At 43.2% G+C, this 24,963-nt stretch overlaps 1 protein-coding gene across 1 annotated transcript in view; it reads right to left on the minus strand.

Annotated features, from left to right (window-relative positions):
- MEGF11 (multiple EGF like domains 11) overlaps positions 1 to 24,963 on the minus strand; it is a 261,478-nt gene that overhangs the window by 23,001 nt on the left and 213,514 nt on the right. Inside the window, exons 16-17 of the mRNA XM_077828321.1 lie at positions 22,884 to 23,012; positions 22,536 to 22,769 (exon numbers count right to left, since the gene is read on the minus strand). Coding sequence (XP_077684447.1) covers positions 22,536 to 22,769; positions 22,884 to 23,012 — 363 coding nt within the window. The remainder of the gene's footprint in view (positions 1 to 22,535; positions 22,770 to 22,883; positions 23,013 to 24,963) is intronic.

The raw sequence follows: 24,963 nt of genomic DNA on the forward strand, positions 1-24,963 counted from the left end.
GTAATAAACCCCAAATCAAAGTCTATGGCTCAAATACTGATCTCTCTGCAGCTCATCTATGACAATAAGTTGTGTACTGGGGTTTATCTGTCTGAAGTGTGCCTGTCACCATCAAGGTTCCTCCAATCCCTGTAAACAGATACGATTACCTCTGTGCACCAGCTCTGACCAACCAGTTTAGAATCCAGGAGGGAAATGAGCCAGTTATGATGATAAAGTCTGATGGAGATTTGACTGAGATCCAAGTAGCCCTTCCACATATTCCAAAACAACTGAACATGTGAATACTGTGGACTCAATTAAAAACCTGGTCCCTACCAAAGCCTGCCATTCCTTCTCTAGTGAGTTCACTTTCCAGCAGGAATCAAAGGGATGAAAAATGACTACTCAGTAAAACAAGTAAAGAATATGCTGATGCAACTGGGTGAATTTGGCCCATTCTATGCTACTTAAAGCTCTTATTGCACTTTGATTCTGCTTCTTGGATCTACAAGTCTAAAAGGCATTAGCGTGCACTAAGGAAGTTGCAAGGATGCTGGGCCAAATTCCATACAACCCCATTGACAGCACTGCATATGGATGACTCACTTGTTCCTGAGCTGCTTTCCTTCTATTGGGTCCAAAACAGCTCCCATTAAACTCAACGGACAGACTCACATTGGGAGTTGGACTGAACCCTTAGTTATAAATGTAGAGAGTTTGTTAATGCAGTGGGTTGGTAATAGTCCGCGCCCATGTGCTCAACCATTCTTACACAGTTCCGTTCCCATATTCAGCCACCAATGGATAAGCTGTCACTAGTCCTTCCCACAGTGATCTCTCACCTCGATTTTCGTCATTACTGGACCATGATTAAAGGGCATGCATCTGAAAGATGGCACCATTCCTTTGCCCATTCCTCCCTGCCCCAATTACGATCAGTCCTTTAGATGGGAAACTTGAAACATGGCTCCCAGACAGCATTTCTCTCTCTCTTTTCCACTAAGAAAAAAAGGGAATGACCCATAACCCAGCACAGACAGATGTTGTAAACTGGCAATTGTGAGCAATCAAAAGGAAAGATGTTTCCCAAAGGTGTAAAAACACGTCCAGCCTGCTGGAACAATCTTAACTGTAGAAACCACAAATATCTAAGATTTACTGCATAGGTCCCCTTAGGATGATAGGGAGAAGGAGAAAAGGTTACCTAAGGTTCTGTTTTGTCATCTACACATGCAGTTACCTTTATTAGCTATGCGCCGGAATGGCGGGGGAATACTGCACAGGAAAAGCCTTCTAGCATGTCCAAAATGCACCCCCTAGGTCCTTCCAGAGCTAAAGATATATACACACACACATATATATAAGTAGTTACTATGCCTGTGCAGTAACCAGTTTCAAGGTCTCAGGTCCAAGCACGAATGTAGAACTGGAAAATTCTTTCTGAATTCGTAGGGCTTAACATCTGGATATTTCGGAGTTAGTCTCCAAAGAGGGATTCTCAGATTTAATCTTATTTTCTGGAATTTGTGTTTATAATAGTTGCAATTTCTAAGCTGATTGTAGGAGCCTTGGGAGCTGATCCTTTGGTCTGGTAGGTCGGAAAAGCACCTCCCTCAGCACTATTGTCTCAGCAAGAGAAAACAAGTGAGATGGCTGACGAAGGAGCCAGAGAAGCAACGGAGGACGATAAGAGTTTCCCATCCATGGTGGTTGGTCTACCACTGAGCATCCATGGATTTGTCTTCCCCATTTCCACCTAACCTACACGCCTACTGTTTCTGGTGCTCTGCGGGGATACAATAAAGGAACAACCCTCTGCCACCATCTTTTGCCCAGTGTATGGTTTTGGGATCAGGATCCAGCATTCAGCCCTATCGGGAGAAGTTCCATTGAAATGCTACTCCCTGGAAGGGCTGTGAAAAATATTTGCGACTCAGAATTCGAGGTTTTCACAGTTCAATGTGAATTTGAGAAGATGGGCCGACTCTGAGAGGTTTATTGCTCAAAAGCAGCAGCATTTTCAAATGAGAATCTGCTCATTTTTCATGCAAAAATGGCCAGGTTTTGGAGCAAAAACCTCAACATTTTGAAAATGGGGCTGGGGGATCATCAATTTCCATGCTGAAACTCAGAAAAAAATGCACATTTTTTATGCATCTATGTGAAACTGAACGTTTTCTGGAAAATTCTGATTAAAACAAGACATCTGGGCTACAAAGTGGAATGGAAAGAAATTGTATCTATTTTTCCTTGAGATCAAATCTGCTCATCATTATTGAATGTCACTCTTTTTGTATCCAAAGGCACCTAGAAATGCTTCTGCTAGAAAAAAAAACCACACAGGTGTGCAAACCAAGTCTGGTACACAGGAGATGCAAGAGGCCACAAGCAAATGAAAATAGTGTTTGCAAGTAAAGGAGTGATAAAGTGGTAGAGGAAAAACTAAGATGAAGACAAACTTCATTTGGGCAGAATTTATATGCCTTCCCCTCAATCTCCAAACACACATCAGGATAGCAGCAGCAGCTCTATGAATTACCATGCAGATGAGCACATCAATGGCTGGTGACGCAGAAAGCTTTGCACTGAAATCCTACAGATTTGTGATTTTCCTGAAGCAGGAATTGAAAATGACACTTGGTCTATGGGCATAGGCACTGCTATCCTCAGTGCCAGTGACGCACTGTCTAACCAAGGAAATAGTGACAAGCGTAAGGCCCAATGGTATTTCACATTCGTTCCTCTGCCTAGTGTGTTGTGAGATCTCACATAATTCTGCTTACCACTAGCCTTTCTGCACACTTTATTTTCAGCAAATGCGTTCTGCCATTGACGAGCTTCATTTCAGGTGCTCAGACAGGATAGCTTTTGAGCAATATACAAAACATGGCATTTTACCTTCTTGGAGGTACCAGCTGCTCAAACCGTGTCAGAACTCATGCTGGGGAATGGAAAGGAACACTGGGCCTGATTCACTGTTACAGTTGGGTTGCTTTGTACCACACTGGTGGTGCCAAGCAGATCTAAAACTGGCCAGTGGAGGATTAACTGGGATGTAGTAGCTCCTACCCCACCCCTCCTTTCCAGCTACAGGCTTCAAAGGGAATTTTGATGAGTAAGGCTTATAGGGTTCTCAACTTATTTACTAATTTATATCAGTTAAGCAGGAAAGAGGGTCAGAAATCTTAACTTGAATGAGTTTCACTGTTCTAAGTCAATTCCAAAAAGACATCCCATGCATGGAATAGATCAATGTGGTTCAACAGACCAAACCAGAAAGCCAGGTCGTCCACTCAGGTTTCTGCTAGGTGTGGTTTGTGGTAAAGAAAACTACTGTCAAGTCTAAATCTTTCACCACTAGTAATTCTTTTAGCGAAATAAGGACAATGCCAATATTATTTTATTGTTAGTACCTTTATGGATGACTGAACTGGACTTGGAATTGGTCTAAATTCTACTTAAATCATTAAATTGTTTAAAATTACTGACCTAGTTCATTCAGATAGCTGTACGGTCTCCGGTCTGCAGTTTCTCTGTCGGGGACTTTGTTACTGAGCTGTTCAAAAAGCATGACAATGGGTTAACACTGAAACAAACAACCCTACCACTCAAGACCTTGACTCAACTATACCATAAACCAAAATGGTAGGTGACTATTACTTCTGCCTCATCAACTCAGTTCTTTATATATATATAATTTGAAAGTTTTTAGCTACAATATGGGAAAAATCACAAAGGAAGGACACTTCACCAAGTAATGTACACAAACATGCTGGAAAAAAGCATGACTTCCTAGTGTAACCATTAATTATGAATCAAATGTTTGTGCAAATGGAGAGACACACTGGCAGCTTCAAAACAAATGATGAAGATGAATATAGCAAAAAAAACCCTACATAAGCATGCAGGCAGGAGCTGTTTGGAATAAGGGGGATTTAATTATGCATCGATATATTTAGTTAACAGATATAACAGGTACAAGATTTCTCACAATTCAAGGAAAATAACATCAAGAAGAACAAGGCATGAAGCCACAGGCAGATCTGCCAACACAGTCAGAAGGGAGTCCAGGGCTTCCATCCATACACCACTGCTGGAAAGTTTTATCTTAGAGACTGGCATCTGGGTCATGCCATGTGCCAAGGCTGCACTAGCAGCTGGCTTCTGTGCTAGAGGAGATAGAGAAAGTCGAAAAGGAAAACAGCCCACGTTGCCAGCAACAGAAAACAGCAGCGTCCGGTGAAGGCTGCTATTGTATTAAGCACATTACCATATGCTCCTGAGTTTGTTGCCATTTCTAGAATGTATGTCAAGATAAGCCTAAACTGAGCCAGGCTGGCATTTAGTCACAAGCCTGGTTTAGGGGGCACTGCAGAGACACAGTGGCCCGGAAGCAGCACTGGAGAGATCGGTATCTATCTGAGGCATGACCTCCCTAGTACTGTTCTAAGGTGGGCACTTTGCATCAACCACTGAGCTGGTGCACAATGCTCCCCTTGTATGTTGACCTATGCAGATGGATTTTGGCTCCATTCCCACACCGGAAGGAGCAGAAGGAAAGAGTCCTTATGCACTCTGGTGGTCGTGCCGGGCTCACTCACATTCTGGGTCTCTATGCAGAGAGGTTAGCACTACTGAATTTATGGACCTTACATTTAGAGCAAAGGTGCCTATGGACAAACAGGAAGGACCTCTAATTTGCTGTAGTCACTACAGCTGGTTGGGAATTTTCCAATGAAACGTTTGGTCAGAAAATGACAATACACTGAAAACAAAACTATTTGTAGGAAAAGGGCCATTTTGAAGAAAAATGTTTTGAAATAGAGCCATTCCATTTCAACATTTTTAAATGAAAATTTTGGGGTGTTTCAAAATTTCAATTAATCTATACCAAAAAAAAAAAAAAAAAAAAAAAGCAAAGCTCAAACTCAAAACAAAACATTTCAAACAACATGATTTGAAATTTCTCTTGGATTATTGTTTGCAAACATTTTCAAGATTTTGGTAGATCTGGGGCCAGGAAAATTTTCTGAAAGCTTGAAGACTCTCTTGGGAAGGAAAAAATGTTTCCTGCCCAGCTCTAACAGTTATCTAGTTACTGCGGACACCATGTTACAAAACACAACATTTATTTCCCATGCTCCGGTGTTTGACTTTAGCCCGGTGTTTCTGGCATTCCCGATAGTTAGAATGGAAACACTACGGTAAATTTCCAACTGCATGCAGTGAATCTGATATACAAGGGTCCACTTTTATTTCAAACTCAGAACAAAAGCTACCTCAGACTAAATTCTTCTATATGATATCTATTGGTGTGTACTGAACCATATGTAGTGTGCTTAAGGCTAACAGGTTACTGAAGAAATGCATATAAAGTGTCACTTTAATTGTACAATCTGAAATTCACTATTCCTAGTGTAGAACAAAACTTCCCAAGGTGCTGGGTGAGTGCTCCTAGTGCCGTAGTGAGACTGGAACTGTGCAAAGCCCATTCATGCTGTGATTCTCATGTGTTCGTACCACCAGAATTTCACTTTGTTCTGGGTTTGAATGGATCTAAACCTCCGTGTGAATTCCAACTGAAACTGCCATGTTTCACCTGGCCCCAGCACAAAGATGTCCAAAGTCACAGTTCTAATGTGAAAGCATGAATTGGATTTGCCTGAAGGGCTCAGTGAACTTTCCTAAATCATGGCTGAGTTTGGAGTTAGTAACAACACATGGAATTGGACAAGATCCTTAGGGGCTTGTTATTAGCATTGCACGCAGCTCTGTACTGATGCTCTCTTTTAGGGAGTGCAAAGTGTGCATTTGTATTTTTACTGGTGAGACTTAGTTTCGTGCAATTAAATCTGTATGATTATGGTAGAGGCTGTGGGCACGGTAGGTTTAAAAAAGGCCAGATACATGGGAATCACAAACCCTGGAGCCATTTAAACTTAGTGCAGCTCGTGGTAGAGGACAAACCCAATGCGCACTGCCCCAGTAGGAGCTCCAGGAAGCCAGGTGCCAACAGCAAGCACCATGCTCCCCAGAGCTCAGGGGAGGCATGGCCACTCTGCTACCTTTTGGAAATCTGCTGCCAGGCACTCCCTTCTGTGTCGGGCAGCTCAGCTAGCTGTTGTAGAGGTGGGGAGCATGGCAATTAGTTCATCCCATTTAAGTGCCTAGCCTTGTAGGGTCTTTGAACTTGGGTGGGTCAAAGTCCTGCAGCCAACACTCAGGGGCACAAGCTGGGGAGGCTCCTTATGCCATCTCCCTTTCCTCCTGCAGCAGGGCAAGGTTGGACACTCTTGCTCTTAGGTTTTCCCGGAGTTTAGTTTAAGGGAAGACTTGTAATAACCATGGGCCAAATCATTCAGTTCTTACTCCCCCACACTCACTTCTAATTGTTTGGAGGAGTCCATGTGTTTTACATATTGAGTACCCATGTGGATTGGTACACACACAGGGAACCCATAGAAGTGCAGGACTGGAAGGGACCTCAATAGGTCATCTAGTCCAGTCCCCTGCACTCAGTGAAGGGCTAAGTAATAACTAGACCATCCCTGACAGGTGTTTCTCTAACCTGTTCTTAAAACCTTCAGCAACAGAGATTCCACAACCTCCCTAGGCAATCTGTTAGAGTGCTAAACTACCCTGACAGTTAGGAATTTTTTCCTAATGTCCAACCTCAACGTCCCTTGCTGCAATTTAAGCCCATTGCTTCTTGTCCTATCCTCGGAGGTTAAGGAGAACAATTTTTCATCCTCCTCCTTGTAAAAACCTTTTATGTACTTGAAAACTGTTAGCATGTCCCTCCTCAGTCTTTTCTTCTCCAGACTAAACAAACCCCATTTTTTTAAATCTTTCCTCATAGGTCTTGTTTTCTAGACCTTTAATCATTTTTGTGCTCTTCTCTGGACCTTCTCCAATTTATCCACATCTTTCCTGAAGGCGGTACCCAGAACTGGACATAATACTCCACTTGAGGCCTTATCAATATGGAGTAGATTGGAAGAATTATGTCTTGTATCTTGCTTACAACACTCCTGCTAATACATCCCAGAACGATGTTTACTACTTTTGCAATAAGTTACACTGTTGTCTCATATTTAGCTCATGATCCACTATAACCCCAGATTCCTTTCCACAGTACTCCTTCCTAGGCAGTCATTTCCCATTTTGTATGTGTGCACTCAATGTATAAAATACAAGAGACGATAGCTACATGTACACATGTAAACCTATAGTACTGTGGTTCTCTAATTGCTTTCTGAAACAGTTTAGCTGTGCAAACCAGCATTTGTTGGCTCAAGTATCCATTTGTGTACACAATACCCCACTTTATAACTCCAGATATGGGGATTCAGTGTAACATGTCTGCATGTTTATTTTCATGACAGGTGTGATTACACCCATTAAACATACAGACAATTTGGACTAATGCTAGAACACTCAATCTGAAGGAAAAGAATATCAAAATTGATTTTTTCCTAATCTCTGTGAAAGATATGCTTTAGTTCTACCAAGACTATTAATCCAGGGTAGTCCTATGACCTGTGCTAGGCACAAGGTCAGACTAGATCATCACAATGATCTCTTCTGGCCTTAAAGCCTAACACTCTATTAATCTAACATTAGATAGAACAGACAGAGCAACAGTAGCAATGTCTGTTGCTTTATTCTATTCCTTCAAATTTTCTGTCTTGCCTAGCCAGCAAAGCTAAAATCTGTTATCAGTCCATTAGTCATCTCCCCGCCAGCCTCTCAGCCTCTCTTCTCATTCCCTCATCCTCAAAAGATAGACAGAAGCAGAAACAAAGATGATAAACCTTCTGGTTGCATGTGACATTTCTAATCACAGTCATTCTGCCTGAGAACAGTGGCTGGTGATTGGACATGCTCGCACCTGGGCTGGCTCCTCTGCGTATCTGGACTGAACTAATAGACGAGATCGGAGTCATTCAGTTTTTATTCAGCATTTCCTTTTTCTCTCTTTAAACCAAGGAAAGCATTGACAGAGATGATCATATGCCATGTGCAGGGATGGCACAGTCATAAACGCAGACAAGTAGCAATCAATCACTGAAAAGCAGATAGCTTTGCAACTAGGCGTGGAAGGATTAGATTTGTATTGGTAAATGTCAGTTTCACTGAACACATGAACCGATAAAAAAATATTCCCCCAGATAATAATTGAAATGGAGCTAGGCAAAGTACGAAAAATGCTGCTCGAGGACTTATTAGAGTTTGATTTAAAGATATTTGCTTTGTTTATTTTGACATGGGATGCTCCAATGAAGTGAGCTGTAGCTCACGAAAGCTTATGCTCAAATAAATTGGTTAGTCTCTAAGGTGCCACAAGTACTCCTTTTCTTTTTGTGAATACAGACTAACACGGCTGTTACTCTGAATAACTCATTTGTATATCTATGTTTATCTGCTTTAACCTTGTAAACAACTCTCCTGTTTAAGGAATCTTTATATAGCTTATTATAGGGTTGGCTACAAGTGTTGTTTTTGGTGAGAGATCTAAGGTGCAATTGAACTGAGGCAAGTGACTGGTCCTTTGGGACTGGGAGTAACTGAATATTGATGTGGTTCTTGGTGTAAAGGACCATCTATCACAAAGGCAGGCTCAGCTGGGTGGCGAGATAGACTGGAGTGATTGACGTTTACTGGCATTCACTGATAAAAATCTAATCCTTTCAAGATGATTTAAACTCAGCCCATTGAACAAAAACTGGACATGAAGAGCTTTGGACCAGAATTGATTTAAAAAAGAAAATAAAATAGTTGTGGGCCATTTCTGAGTTTTTACAATGCAGTAATTGTGTGAAGTCTGATTACAACTGTCTTTTTGTTCTACGTTAAGTTGTTATTTTCTGCAAAGATGGAATATTCTTTTCATCTTCCGTGGAGAGCAACTGTTTTTGGAATTTTTTCCCTCTTATAGTAAATTTTCCCGATGAATAAAAATCCTAGCATATAAACTTATATAAGGCTGAAATCTAGTTCTTATCTGGGCAAAACTTCCATTGAGATCAATGAGAGTCTAGCCTGAGTATAAACATCACTAGGACTATCTGGCCAACCATTTGCAATCTGACACGGATGGAATTTTTGAAGAAGCTTAACATTAGCTAAGTAGCTAACTCCCTTAGGCACTGATCCTGCACCACAGATGTCAATGGCAGTTTAGCCATTGATTTTAGTAGCAGCAGGATCAAGCCCTTAGGAGCCTTTCACAGTCCCAGCCTAAGTCTCTGTATACGTGTCCAAGGACCAAGTGAGCACAAGCCTCCTTGTTCCATATTTGCAACTTTCATTCCTTTCTTTGGTAAATTGAAGTCAAAACTACTTTAATGAGGTTTTTTCGCGAACAAGTTAATTTTAACTTGTGGGGTGTCCCAGCGACCTCTATTTTGCAATTTCTAATTTTATGTGAAGCTTTTGGTGAAGTGTAGCAACTGCTTTAACAGCTGCAGAAAAATCAGGAGCCTACGGGATTGATGCTGCCGTGCTTAACAGCACTAGCTGTCCTCCTTCCCATGAGTGGTTCCAGTGAACTCAATGGAGTCCTCCTTCCCATGAGTGGTTCCAGTGAACTCAATGGAGTCCTCCTTCCCATGAGTGGTTCCAGTAAACTCAATGGGAGGTTTGGGTCTTCAGCACATTTAAAGATCAGGGGAGGCAACTAAAAGGACCGACATGAAGAATGCAGATATGGAATTGAATGCCCAACTTTATTCATCCACGCTGGAAAGTTTTGACCCAGCAAATGTTATGGCCCAGTTGCAGGGAAGCCAATGGAGTTAATACCAGGGATAAATCTGATCCAAAAACAGCACAACCTGAATCATTATTCTGATTTGGTAAATACCAGCTATATGCTTGGTTCCATGTAAGACCCAAAAATAAAGATAGTCCCTGACTGAAGGGGCTAACAACCCAAGAGACAGGTAGAGACAATACAAAGGGTGAAATTCTGACCACACTGAAGTCAACGGAAATATTGCTATTGATTTCAGTGGCAGCAGAATTTGACCCAAGTAACCCAAGTAATTTGATTAGTAACCTCACTCTTATGGAAGGAAGATGTTAACTTAGTGTAACAGCGTGTCTGACGGTCACAACCTGTACAGAGGCGTAGAGCCCTTCTGTTGCCTCACCCTGGAGTCAGGAGCTAGGACCCTGCATATGGATGCAGAATTGTTCTGCTGACTCACACTGGCAACCAGACCAGGCTCTCTCTCTCTCTCACTGAACTCAAGCTTCTAGCTTCAGGGTTACTTTTACAATCTGCAAGGCCCAAGCAACTGTCAAGTCCCAAGCTGCAAAAGGGGAAATCAGGACATAAGATGCCTCCCCCTCTGCTGCTGGAGAAGGATGGGGGTCTGGCAATATTTCTTCTCTTTCTAGTTTCACTGTCAGAAAAGAAAAACAGGCTTGTCACTCAGACTGAAGTCTGGCATGAAAGGTGAGACCCTCCCACAAGAGAGGAGTCACTAATGGCTCCTCATTTTGCTTCTGCTTAAAGCCATCCCCACCTACATTGTTTCCCGGTCAATCTGGCCAGTATCCTGACCTCCCTTACATTCAGTGAAACTGACTCTCTGCTGTTGCAGGCTACACTGAGCAGGGGGGAACACAGAACAGGAACTGGGGGAGGAGAGAAAACAGGCAAGAGGGTGGAAGATGGAGAAAATGCAGGGGGGATGAGACAGGACACAGGTAAAGGGATGGGGGGGGAAATGGAAAGGTTAATAAAAGGAGGGGACAGCAGGGAGCAGGAGAGGGAGGGAAAAATAAGAGACTGCTAGTGGGAGGAAAGGAGAGATGGGGAGAGAGTGACATCACTAGAGAGAAAAAGAGTTCCCAACCTGGACCAAGGTTTGTCCTCTCCTCTTACCCCTCCACCCAGGTTGTCCCCCTGCCCTCTAATACGGGAATCTTAGAACAGCTCCAGCTCAGTGCCTCAAAGGCCTGCTGCCTCTTATCAAGTACAGGGATGCTTATAAATCCAACTTTCTCTGGTCTAGGCACACTCAACACCCCAGGGAATTCCTGTCATTTTCTTCTCGCACTTTTTTGTGCTCTGTCCCTGGGACCGTTGTGCCTCAGCCTGCACTGTAAATGGACATGTACTCCAAGTACAAAGTGTACACATTTCACTGCAGAGAGCGCGGATGGCATCAGGCAAACGGTTTAGGAAACGAAAATCATTAAGGTGGCCGTTAGGGGATTTATACGCTCTTTTGTCTTACTTGTCTAGAAAACTATATAGAGAAGCAGCACATTAGAGGCCAGCCTATCTAATACAATGCTGTAGCACATTCTCAGGAATAAGAAAGACAGTGGGGAACCTAGAAGAAAAGCTAGGCCATATATTTTCATAAGTACACTACGAAAAATATAAAATCCATTGTTTTTCCATTTAAAACACCGTGACAACCTTTTAATTGAATGATTGACAGAGGGCAGTAAAGGAAAGGGAATGGCTTCCAGTCTGGTCTAAAACGTTCTCTGGGTTTTATGCCCTTCCAGCAGCTGAATATTTTAAGAGGTGAGGTGACAAACTGACACTCTTGGCTGGGAAACCAAGCTAGGTGCTTGCTTTGACCTTTGCAGAATTCATTGCAATTATTTCAGAAGAATTAGCTGTGAAGGCTCACGCTGGTGGAGATAAACCTCAGTTTTCACAACTATTAGCATTTGCAGTTTCAATCTGGGGAGCAAAAGCGTAAAATGTGGAGGGGGGCATCTACATGCAAAAAATAATGCATTAACAACAAAAATCAATCAATCAATCTATTGAAAAGGCAATTCCATTATTTACATATCTGCCTTAACTTTTCTCAGCGACATCTGTGGAGCCAAATTTTCTACTATATTGGAATGAGATTTTCTTTTAGTATTCAGGAGGGAGGATGCATGGAAGCATTTTGCATATCCTTTACAGTAGTATTACTCTTTTTTTCTTAATATTGCCCTGGTGGCTTTCTGGTTAGAAGAGCTACATTTGGCTCAGAATGATGGAGACCATCACTTTTTGAGCAGACAACCCCAGTTAAATCAATTACAACTTTTCCCTAAAATAATCGCTTGCTTGGTGTGGCCTCACAGGAAGAGTTATTCTCACCACTGAACAGTGTCTAAATGTCATGCCAAGGTGTCACATTCTGAACCCTTTAATCACAATGAGTAGTACCGTAGACTGCGAGTAAGTCCAACTGAAGTCCATGGGAATGCGCTGAGTAAGATACTGCACAATGTAAGGGCATTATACTCAACCTGAAAGAACCCCTACTGAGCAGCAGTAAGTACTGCTGGTGGTCCCTTAGCACAATGTCCACCAAGGGGCTAGATAACTTCTTGCAACTTTCCTTGAAGTCTGGGTATTCTGCACAGGGATTGATCAGTTAAACAACTAACAGTGAAGTAATACGGATTATTGAATTTATGGCTCGTTCATTTATTTTTGATTTATTAAAAAGTGGAGATTTAAATTTATATAAATGCCAGGACAGCAATTCGATGGTTTTTCCATGACGTAAACTCAGATTGCTAAAACGTTGAGCTCCATTGTCCCCTTGTTGCTGAGGCTCCAATTACCATGCACAGAGATCAAGCAGATACACATATGGGACAGCAGACCTTTTTTGTGTAACTTAGGCTGAAGCATTAGGATGCTTCGTTATTAGAATGTTTAAAATCAGCAGTCAAAAGGCATTACTGTGGAATATTTCCTTGAACTGATAAGAACATTGCTACAGTGGGGTGTGATAATATCTACCTTACTGGAGCTGTTTCCATCCAGATTATTGGTAAAGAAGCGTGAAGTCACACCACATGACAGAGTATGGTAGCTTGGGTTGGAAAAACAATGTACACTGCCGCTACCTTGAGATACATCTGGGAAGAAAACAAGTCATCACAAAATACTTTGGAAGCCAAAAAGATACTTTGGAAGTCGCAAATGGGTAATACACTTTAGGGAAGATCAGGTTCCAGAAACTGATAAGCATACACTAGTAGATATATCATACATTTCCAGATCAGTTAAATTATCTTGTATTGACTTAAGGATGGTGTGGAGCTCTTTACTATTAACATACAAACGATTACAAATCAGCCACAAAAGCAAAATATTTAAGCAACATGTAGTTTTATCTTTTTGAAGATGATCAATTAAAAAAAAACTATTTTCTGGTAGACAAAGTGCATTATATTTTAAAGATGAAATGCAAAACTTGGAGAATGGCAAGTCTATCACACACTTTCTTCTATAGATTAAACCATCTAACAGTCAGTTTACAAAAATAGTATTTATGAAACATTTAATTACAACCTTTTATTACAATGAGTGTATAATATTAGAAAGAAAGGTCCTGTAAATGTCTGTACCAAAGGGTTAAACATATTTTCTATAGCTGTCTTTGATCAAAAGCTTAAAGGAAGGAGTTCTATACCACTGAAATGCAAACCTCAGTAATTGTATTGGTGAGTTAAAGGCACATTTCTGTATTTCTTTTGTTAATTAAGAACACACTTATTCATTGTACAAAATATTTTACCAAGAGTAGCATGGTATTGATATTGGCAATTCTCCTGTAAACACCAATCCAGATTTTTTTTTTTCAGTTTAACAATAAATTGTTGAAATGTGTCTTTGAATAGCAAAGGAAAGGATGATAGGTTAGAAAGGTTAAAAAAGAAACAGCACAAGAGGCCAAGACCTGTAAAGAGCAAACAGATTAGTTTTACACAACACATGTGCGTATTCATGTGAACATGTACTTTGCTCTGCTGACATCTTGTGGAGATCTAGTTTGCAAAGTATTCAGTTGTTAAGTAAACGTTTTCATCTGTACTGTGCACAGAACAGAAGTGCTAGGGCAGAATATGGAGTAAAGAGGCCACACATGAACCTACACCTTTGACCAGGCAGACTTGTTGCTGGATCACCCAGAGCAATTTAGTGAAGAGTTGATGGCAGCAAATATACTTTGACTGCAATACAGAGCTGAATTCTTACATTAACCGTGATACAAACTTTCAGTTTCAGGTATTTTTGTGACCCTACTGCCAACAAAGTACATCACACCAGAGTACTGTGATTCCAGGCCTGAAGGATTAAAGTTGGTGTACTGTATTCTGGTCACCTCTTACATAGTGTTTCGTTTGCAGGTTTCTGTATTTAACCTCCTTCAGCTAGGATTTGTGCATCTGTCTTTAACCATAGCATCCCAATAACTAAACTCTTTTCCCTAAGTACTCAGCTACGACAGTGCGAGGGGCTTGATAAGTATCTAAATATGTAGACAGACAGATCCAGAATGAATATACAGTACGGACAATGCTGCGCATTGCAGGGGACAGGGAGACTAGCTGGCCTGCCAGGACCTTACCATCCTTAGGACTAGAATTCTGTGACATTTACAATCAAATTTAACAGTCATGGCCACCACTGTGCAACTGCACACGAGAACTGCAACTAGAACATAAACGTGGTAGCCGTTATGTGCTCATCAGAAATACAGGAGTTCACACACAGCCTTGAACCTGCTTTATTGAGAGACTGAATGTTCCCCAGGATATCTGGGTTCCCCCTCTCTTCTAAAACACAGAGGATCTTTAGCTTTCACCAAGACAGCCTCTACAAAAGATCAGATGGGGCAGTACCCCTGAGAGCATAACCTCCTGGCCTGGAAGTGAATACATCCAGCTGAGTCATATTGACATGTAACCTCACTGGGACAACAGGAAGACACAAGGATCTGCTCAAGCATGTCCCCTGGTGAAATCAGGCCAAAGAATTCCAAGTGAGGCAGTGGCAGCCAGGCACAGAATCTGGTAACAAAAGAGGGAATTTGGAAGCAATGAAATAATTAAAAAACAAACCACACACCAGTGTATTGTTTTCTTCCATTGCTTGGCCATGATCCTGTGACAGGATCTGCAGCAGCAGACTCCTACACCCATGCAGAGACTCACGGGAGCACATGGACTCGGGCTATTTAATTCGTTTGAGTTCAGGCTGGAGCCCTGGCTCTAGGACCCTGCGAGGTGGGAAGAGCCCAGAGCTCGGGCTCCAGCATGGGCCCAAACCTCTACGTTGCAATTAAACGAGCCCTTTGCCTGAGCCCAAGCCCCAGGAGCCCGAGTCAGCTTGCACAGGCCAGCCACCGGCTTTTTAATTGTAGTGTAGACAGACCCTCACACACAGTAAAAATAATATGTGACCCCCTGTTATAGCTCTAGTTCTGTGATATGTGGTTTAAAATACTCTGCTGGGAGCGAGCGTATAGTTCTCATCTTTGGGCGTATGTTCTTGCTTTCAAGCTTCGGGGAGAACTACTGCTTTCAGTTCTGTGTGATGCAGCTTAGATCCAATATTTTGCTCCCCCTGCCTGAGATGGCTCTCTCTCCCATCGTTAGCCAGGCAGATCTGAGACCAGAGAGTCTATTTTACTGCCACATTCTTTGTCCACTGATGCAAAATAGTCTAAAGGTTGCCCATGGGGCCCTCTGTTTTTATAATCTCTACTACACAGGAGCATGGATTTTTGGCCTCAATCATGTTTGAAAGTCAAAGCTCTAACACCATCTTTCAGAACTAATATAATGTGTGACATTGGACAGGAATTTCATTGTTTACTGTACATCTCTGGGAGCCAGCGAGCCGAAAGGGTGCAGACACAGACTCCGGTCACAGGAGCAGCCCTAGGCCAGAAAAGGAAACTAGTGAAATAATAAAAAGAAAAGGAGTACTTGTGGCACCTTAGAGACTAACCAATTTATTTGAGCATGAGCTTTCGTGAGCTACAGCTCACTTCATCGGATGCATACCGTGGAAACTGCAGCAGACTTTATATACACACAGAGAATATGAAACATCTCTGTGTGTATATAAAGTCTGCTGCAGTTTCCACGGTATGCATCCGATGAAGTGAGCTGTAGCTCACGAAAGCTCATGCTCAAATAAATTGGTTAGTCTCTAAGGTGCCACAAGTACTCCTTTTCTTTTTGCGAATACAGACTAACACGGCTGTTACTCTGAAACTAGTGAAATAATGGTCTTGGCATCACACTTTGTGCACAGCACAGAGGATAACCATGTTGTGGAGCTGACCCACTCAGGGCTTGATCATGCAGTCCTTATTCAGCCAAATTCCCACTAAAGTCATAGAATATCAGGGTTGGAAGGGACCTTAGGAGGTCATCTAGTCCAACCCCCTGCTCAAAGCAAGACCAATCCCCAAATAAATCATCCAGTCCCTGGGCACTGAAGCTTCATACTTCCTAGACAGTGGCAGCATGGCTAGGGCTAGGTAAGAAGCTGCTCCATACAGGTGAGGAGGACGAGAGAGTCACTGTAGGTACCTGGGAGTGGGTGGAAATGCCCTTATCCTACTGGGCCCTCAATTCAGGTACAGAATTCCAGTGTCAGCCTGAGGTGTCTGTGACATGAGTGGTGGCACTGGAGAACCTCAAGGTTCGCTGTTCCCTTCCCATCATACACACGCCAACCCTCCAACCAGCCTGCCAGCCTTCCCTATCTGTGCTCCTGTCTGATGCCCTAGGCCCCCTATTTCCTTCTCTTTGCTCCACCTCCTGGCTTTCTGGGCTATAGAAGGAGTAGGCAGCAGAGGCTGCTGAGCATCCCAAACAGGTGAGGGAAGGGGTCAACGTTCAGGGAGTTACAGACAGGCAGAAGATAGCTGGGGGAGGAGTTGACGGGCCCAGTAGTAACTGGGCAGGGAGTTGCACGGAGTCCCCATGTGTTACTTCACTTCAGGCTCTACGAAAATGAAGGCCAACTCTGCAGAACTATTTCTGACACCAACAGGAGATTTGCACAAAGAGAGCGGATAGAACAGCCAGGTCAGACAACATGGTAGATCTTCCTACCAGCACGGGGAGATGGGGGGGGGCAGGGGAGCACTGTTCTTGTGACCCTAGCGAAAAGGATTGGCTGACCCTGCTCAGTTACAGGTTCCTGCGCGATAACAATTCTATTGTCAAAAAATCATATAAGGAAAAATTCAAACACACCCAAATCCAGACCCAAACCTAAAAACCCCCAGCTCTGGCTTCCCCCAGACAGGATGAGATGGACTTGGAAGAACTAAAGTAATTATGATCCAGTGTCTCTCTAGGGAAGCCTAGGCAATGACACCGAGCCCCAGTATCTGCTACTTGGAACAACAAAGAGCTGGCAGGTCAACCTGTAACTGAATCACCCTGGAAGAGGGCACGACTGTCACATGTAAAAGGATTTATTTTCTATCTTTGCAGCAGGTCCTGACGGTGTCCCAGATGCTGCAGCATGTGGAAGATGTAGAGCCCATATATTTGTGCAGCACCCTGGAAGTCACCCATCCCGATGACCCCTTCCCTCTGCATGTGTAGCTACTCAAGAGCTAGGCCACCAGGTACAAGTGACAAGGTCATAATGAGTCCTGGGATGGAAAGTTACAAGTCGGGGGGATGGAGAATGTGGTCTAAAGAGATTCAGCAGCCTGAGAGAGCAAGGCCTCCTGGGCTAGTCCTGGGCTGCCACAATCTTAACGGCTCTGTCTGTGTGGCATGGCAGAGGAGTGGTCTGTTAGGTGTTCCTTGCAGGGGTGAGAGAGGCAGTGTCCACTCCCAGCACTAGCAGATCTTTTGACTTGATGAAGAACGTCCGACTGGGAGGCCATCAGGTTTAACTGCGTTCTCCGTTTGCAGCAAATCAAAGAGGAAAGGGAACCGGTGCAATTCTCACTCCCCTGTCTGGCTGGACCAGCTCTGCCCAGCAATTCAAAACTACAGCAATATTCCTCCATTTTCCAATGTGCCTCTTGCACATACTGGGTGCCATTCATTATAAAACCAAACATATAAATTAAATTGATGAAGCCTTGTAAAGAAATTAAAACCGACCTGAAAGAAAATGACCGGCCGAGAGGATCAGAATGTTCCTCTCCACTTAGGCGAGGGTTGGCTGGCTTTGACTTCATTCCTATTGACCATCAGCACTTGTCTTATCGGGGGTTCACAGCTTGGCTCTTCCAATTCTGTTGAAGTGGCAAATTGCATGCCAAACTGTGCTGGTCTCTGGCCTGATGGTCAGGGGAGCCCTCTTTGGCAACTGTCCCACACTACATTTTACACAAATAGGCAGCTCAGTCAGAGAGATGTGTCCATTGTGACTAAAATCCAACAAGAGAGGTAGGGAGAGGGGATCCGAGGACTATTGCTGGAGGATTTTATCTTGTAGCTACCAGGTGAGGAGGGCTAGGTGGACCAGATAAGAGCTCAGACTGAGCAGATGAGAAGCCAAAGTCTGAGATGCTGCATATCACCCCGTCTCATCTTTGGGGGTTACAGTAGATGACCCTTGTGGTCCCTTCTAACCCCATGATTCTAGGATAGCAAAGCATGCACATGCCATCAGAACCGAAGTCTTGATGCCTTTGTAGAGCCCAGCGACTGAACACATCCAAGCTGTGAGTGAGTCTGACCAGCTCAGACGTTTTTGGACACAGACAGGCCTCCTTCCATGTCCTTCATAGTCAGTTCTGTCTACAAACTGGCAGCAATTCACACCCAAAAGAATTCCTTTCACACAGGGCATGATTTCTCCATGTAGCCACGGTGGCTACCGCGAGTCTAACACAGCAATGAGTAGCAGGACTCCGAGGGCAATGCAGGACTGGTGAAAATACATGTGCTACATCTATCTCCCCCAGTTCCTGAAGCCTCTGTTCATCTCAAGAGCAGGGAGCTCCAGCCACTCGGCCATTTAAGGGACAAACCACAGCTAGAGGGCTAATGCTCATACGGAGCTCCCTACAGGGGGCAGGATACAATCTCCCAGCAGAGAATTCACCACGGAACATCCTACTCTATATTGGTGAAGGAAGAATCAAGAGGGGGAAAAGGTCACTAAAGAAAAGGTAAATTTCTCCAAAACCTAGCCAAGCCATCAAGAAGAGCTTCCTCCAACTACGGGAGATAAAGAAAACAAATGAACAGGGCTGCCCTGCTACTATTAAAGCTGACTTTACACCATAACAAGAGCTCGTTTTTTCTCTCCCTCATCTTCATCAGCTGGTAAGAGGATGGCAGGCAGGGGCTGCGGAGAAGGTGGTGACACCAACTGGGAGGGGGCAGATCTTCCCTCCCAAAACAGAAGATGCCACTGTCAGATAAAATCCCACAATTAACACAGTCATCCCATTCCTCACTTTCATAGAATCACAGAATCATAGAGTATCAGGGTTGGAAGGGACCTCAGGAGGTCATCTAGTCCAACCCCCTGCTCAAAGCAGGACCAATCCCCAATTAAATCATCCCAGCCAGGGCTTTGTCAAGCCTGACCTTAAAAACTTCTAAGGAAGGAGATTCTACCACCTCCCTAGGTAACGCATTCCAGTGTTTCACCACCCTCCTAGTGAAAAAGTTTTTCCTAATATCCAACCTAAACCTCCCACACTGCAACTTGAGACCATTACTCCTTGTCCTGTCCTCTTCTACCACTGAGAACAGTCTAGAACCATCCTCTCTGGAACCACCTCTCAGGTAGTTGAAAGCAGCTATCAAATCCCCCCTCATTCTTCTCTTCTGCAGACTAAACAATCCCAGTTCCCTCAGCCTCTCCTCATAAGTCATGTGTTCCAGACCCCTAATCATTTTTGTTGCCCTTCGCTGGACTCTCTCCAATTTCTCCACATCATTCTTGTAGTGTGGGGCCCAAAACTGGACACAGTACTCCAGATGAGGCCTCACCAATGTCGAATAGAGGGGAATGATCACATCCCTTGATCTGCTGGCTATGCCCCTACTTATACAACCCAAAATGCCATTGGCTTTCTTGGCAACAAGGGCACACTGCTGACTCATATCCAGCTTCTCGTCCACTGTCACCCCTAGGTCCTTTTCCGCAGAACTGCTGCCTAGCCATTCGGTCCCTAGTCTGTAACGGTGCATTGGGTTCTTCCGTCCTAAGTGCAGGACCCTGCACTTATCCTTGTTGAACCTCATCAGATTTCTTTTGGCGCAATCCTCCAATTTGTCTAGGTCCCTCTGTATCCTATCCCTACCCTCCAGCATATCTACCACTCCTCCCAGTTTAGTATCATCCGCAAATTTGCTGAGAGTGCAATCCACACCATCCTCCAGATCATTTATGAAGATATTGAACAAAACCGGCCCAAGGACCGACCCTTGGGGCACTCCACTTGATATCAGCTGCCAACTAAACATGGAGCCATTGATCACTGCCCATTGAGCCCGACAATCTAGCCAACTTTCAACCCACCTTATAGTGCATTCATCCAGCCCATACTTCTTTAACTTGCTGACAAGAATACTGTGGGAGACCATGTCAAAAGCTTTGCTAAAGTCAAGAAACAATACATCCACTGCTTTCCTTTCATCCACAAAACCAGTAATCTCATCATAGAAGGTGATTAGATTAGTCAGGCATGACCTTCCCTTGGTGAATCCATGCTGACTGTTCCTGATCACTTTCCTCTCGTGTAAGTGCTTCAGGATTGATTCCTTGAGGACCTGCTCCATGATTTTTCCCGGGACTGAGGTGAGGCTGACTGGCCTGTAGTTCCCAGGATCCTCCTTCTTCTCTTTTTTAAAGATTGGCACTACATTAGCCTTTTTCCAGTCATCTGGGACTTCCCCCGTTCGCCACGAGTTTTCAAAGATAATGGCCAATGGCTCTGTAATCACAGCCGCCAATTCCTTTAGCACTCTCGGATGCAACGCGTCCGGCCCCATAGACTTGTGCACGTCCAGCTTTTCTAAATAGTCCCTAACCACCTCTTTCTCCACAGAGGGCTGGCCACCTACTCCCCGTGCTGTGATGCCCAGCGCAGCAGTCTGGGAGCTGACCCTGTTCGTGAAGACAGAGGCAAAAAAAGCATTGAGTACTTCAGCTTTTTCCACATCCTCTGTCACTAGGTTGCCTCCCTCATTCAGTAAGGGGCCCACACTTTCCTTGGCTTTCTTCTTGTTGCCAACATACCTGAAGAAACCCTTCTCGTTACTCTTAATATCTCTTGCTAGCTGCAACTCCAGGTGTGATTTGGCCTTCCTGATTTCATTCCTACATGCCCGACCAATAATACTATACTCTTCCCTGGTCAGTTGTCCTATCTTCCACTTCTTGTAAGCTTCTTTTTTATGTTTAAGATCTGCAAGGATTTCACCGTTAAGCCAAGCTGGTCGCCTGCCATATTTACTATTCTTTCGACTCATCGGGATGGTTTGTCCTTGTAACCTCAATAGGGATTCCTTGAAATACAGCCAGCTCTCCTGGACTCCTTTCCCCTTCATGTTAGTCCCCCAGGGGATCCTACCCATCAGTTCCCTGAGGGAGTCAAAGTCTGCTTTCCTGAAGTCCAGGGTCAGTATTCTGCTGCTTACCTTTCTTCCTTGTGTAAGGATCCTGAACTCAACCAACTCATGGTCACTGCCTCCCAGATTCCCATCCACTTTTGCTTCCCCCTCTAATTCTTCCCAGTTTGTGAGCAGCAGGTCAAGAAAAGCTCCCCCCCAGTTGGTTCCTCTAGCACTTGCACCATGAAATTATCCCCTACATTATCCAAAAACTTCCTGGATTGTCTATGCACCGCTGTAGTGCTCTCCCAGCAGATATCAGGAAGATTAAAGTCGCCCATGAGAACCAGGGCGTGCGATCTAGTAGCTTCTGCGAGTTGCCGATAGAAAGCCTCATCCACCTCATCCCCCTGGTCCGGTGGTCTATAGCAGACTCCCACCACTACATCACTCTTGTTGCTCACACTTCTAAACTTAATCCAGAGACTCTCAGGTTTTTCTGCAGTTTCGTACCGGAGCTCTGAGCAGTCATACTGCTCCCTTACATACAGTGCTACTCCCCCACCTTTTCTGCCCGGCCTGTTCTTCCTGAACAGTTTATAACCATCCATGACAGTGCTCCAGTCATGTGAGTTATCCCACCAAGTCTCTGTTATTCCAATCACATCATAATTCCTTGCCTTCACCAGGACATCCAGTTCTCCCTGCTTGTTTCCAAGGCTTTGTGCATTTGTATATAGGCACTTGAGATAACCTGCTGATCGCCCCTCCCTCTCAGTATGAGGTAGGAGCCCTCCCCTCCCAGACGTTCCTGCCTGTGCTTCCTCCCGGTATCCCGCTTTCCCACTTACCTCAGGGCTTTGGTCTCCTTTAATAACCTGGATCCTGCAGCTCCTCGCAGGGGAAACTCCTATTGACTTCAGTGGGGAATGCAGTCCACGTAAGGGCTGCCGGACTGGGCCCTATATATTAAACACTGCACACATCATGCCATGGTACCAGGCAGTATACTGTAGTTATTTTTTCATATGCTAGCTAGTTGATATCAAGCTGTGTGTTGGGCGTGCCCCCCAATCCCTTAGTGAGTGTAAAAGCTCACAGCATTTGGAGGAAGAGAATAGGTACAATTATTCCTGAAGCAAAGCACTGCACATTGTACACAACGAACTCATTTTTTCCAAGAGAGAGTAATGTGAATCCCCATTTGATTATCATAAAAAGACCCTTACCAGAAAGTGAGTAATCGGTATTAGTCATCCTCATGGCTGGAGTGTAAGATACACTTGGCATGTCATGCCCCTTCTCCTTCTGTTTCCGTCGATACCACACAAATAGTGCCAGCAAAACCATAATAATTAGAAGTAGAATAATAATTCCAGTGATTGCTCCCACTGAGTGCCTCTCTGATCCGAGAGCGGGGCTAATTTTAGTATAGGGATTTAATTCTTCCATCATAAGAGCCGCTGTTAAAAATAATTCATAACACACTGTAAATTGACTAGCACAAGTCATATTTCAAGATTTATTTTTTAAGAAAGTACTTTTTTTTTTTTAAAGCACACAGAATTTCACCATACCTTGATCGCACCTGATTCCTTTGAAGCCTGGACTACAGTAACATGTGCCAGTGACATGGTCACATGTAGCATTATTCATGCATTCGCATAGCTGTTTGCAACCATACCCAAATGATCCAGGTGGACACTCTGTAAATTCAAATACAAGGATTGGAGAGAACCTTATTACTTTCATCAAGAAAGGGGGAAATCCAATCTTGACATCATTGGGGCCAGGATTTCACCCACAGCGTTCAGATTAATATTTTTTAATCCAGGAGGTAAATATTCTTTATTTATTGTTCACTTGTACAACGCTGCCTGTCTTATCCACCCATTGTCTCTTGTCTTATATTTAGGATTGTAAGCTCTTTGGGTAGGGTCTGTCTTTTTGTTCTGTGTTTGTACACTGCCCAGCACACTGGGGTCCTGGTGCATGACTAGGACTCCTAGGGGCTATGGTAACACAAACAAATAACAACAACAATAGCCTGGTGTGCTAGTCAGTGGGTTTTAATTCTCCTTCTGGAATAGTCTGATAGGACTTTAAGGAAAAGAAATCGATAGGGTTCTACAGAAATGAAAAAATCTCCCTAACAGTTGCATTAAATGCCCACAGAATTTAATAGAGAATGAGGTCCATTCTACAGAATTTCAGAAGATGTTTAAAAACTCTAGACAGAGGTTATCATTCGCCATTAAATTCTGTAGAACTTTTCCAGAAGAGTTGCAAATGTGATTTTTAATGTATATTTATAAGAACACAATAGATTTTTACTAAAACACCACATACATTCATAATTACCTCCACTAATACCAAAAGATAAACAGAATAGTGCAGATGGAATTACAAAATTGAGCATCTGAATGGTTTGCTTTGCTCTGCTTATATGATATTAGACTTCCTGTATTTCTATCATAGACAAAATGATTGAATGTCTAACTGGGAAATTTATTCATACAATTACCATGATGGCCTATTACAATAAATCTGTAGGCAGCTTATTATGCTTCTTCAGGCAACATTCAATAACAAATTGAAAGAAAGCCCGTAAACAAGTTCTGGCAACTCCTACTACTTTATAGAGAAGGCACATTATTGAATACATATACAATTGCTATGTTTCTCTATAATAAATGTTACTGGTTTTAAGATAGGACTTCCTATATTTTACTATGAACAAGTGGCACAGCATGGTGATACCTTTCCAGTGTCAACCTTAGATAAGTAACATCTTGTAGCCAAATGTTAATATTAAGTATTCAATATCAGCCAGTATCTGTATAATGATTCGTAACACATTTAATAAGTTATACAATTGTTTCTCTCTCTCATTAATGCATGCAAATTCCTAGATGAGAAAAATAAAATTGTTCTAATGAGTGCAGTTTGATATCAATTCAAAGGCTAGGTTTTCAGAATGAGGCACAAAAAGGGTATTTGGATTTGTATGCTTCAATTACTGTGTCCGATCTTAGCTGGTTTCCAAGAAAGTTTACCCTTTCATAAGGATATCAAGAATGTGGAGAGTGATTGTAAATACTAAAAATAAAAACGAGTTTGGGAAGCATCAGAAACCCTTAGGTTTCAGGGCATAAGGCAAGCTCCATCTAATGGGGGAGAAGGAAGCCTTCAGTGAAGGCAGGTTACCCCATAAATGCCTACTGCATCGTCCTCTGCAGCATGTGGTACTGGCCACCATTGGTGGCAGGATGCTGGATTGAACAGACCACTAGTCTGTTCCGGTATGGAATTTCCTATGTGGTTATGTTCCTATTGCACGCACAGTTGCAATAAGTGTGCATACAAATGGACAACTAACATGCTAATGAGAGTCTTGTACACAATCTCTAACTGAGCATATTGAGTAAACCAGTTACACAGACACACATGTTCTTGCATGCATATACAAGCAAACATATTAATGCATCGCATCAATATATACACATATATCTAAAAGGCTGAATAAAAACACATAATTAGAAGCTCGCGGAAATAATTTTCTAGGATTTTATTTGCAATTCTGGCAGAAATGTTACAATATCACCTGAAGCAGAGCTCTGTGCAAGCTCAAAAGCGTGTCTCTCTCACCAACAGAAG

The sequence above is a fragment of the Eretmochelys imbricata genome, chromosome 10 (genome assembly GCF_965152235.1).
Source record: "Eretmochelys imbricata isolate rEreImb1 chromosome 10, rEreImb1.hap1, whole genome shotgun sequence".
Classification (NCBI taxonomy): domain Eukaryota; kingdom Metazoa; phylum Chordata; order Testudines; family Cheloniidae; genus Eretmochelys; species Eretmochelys imbricata.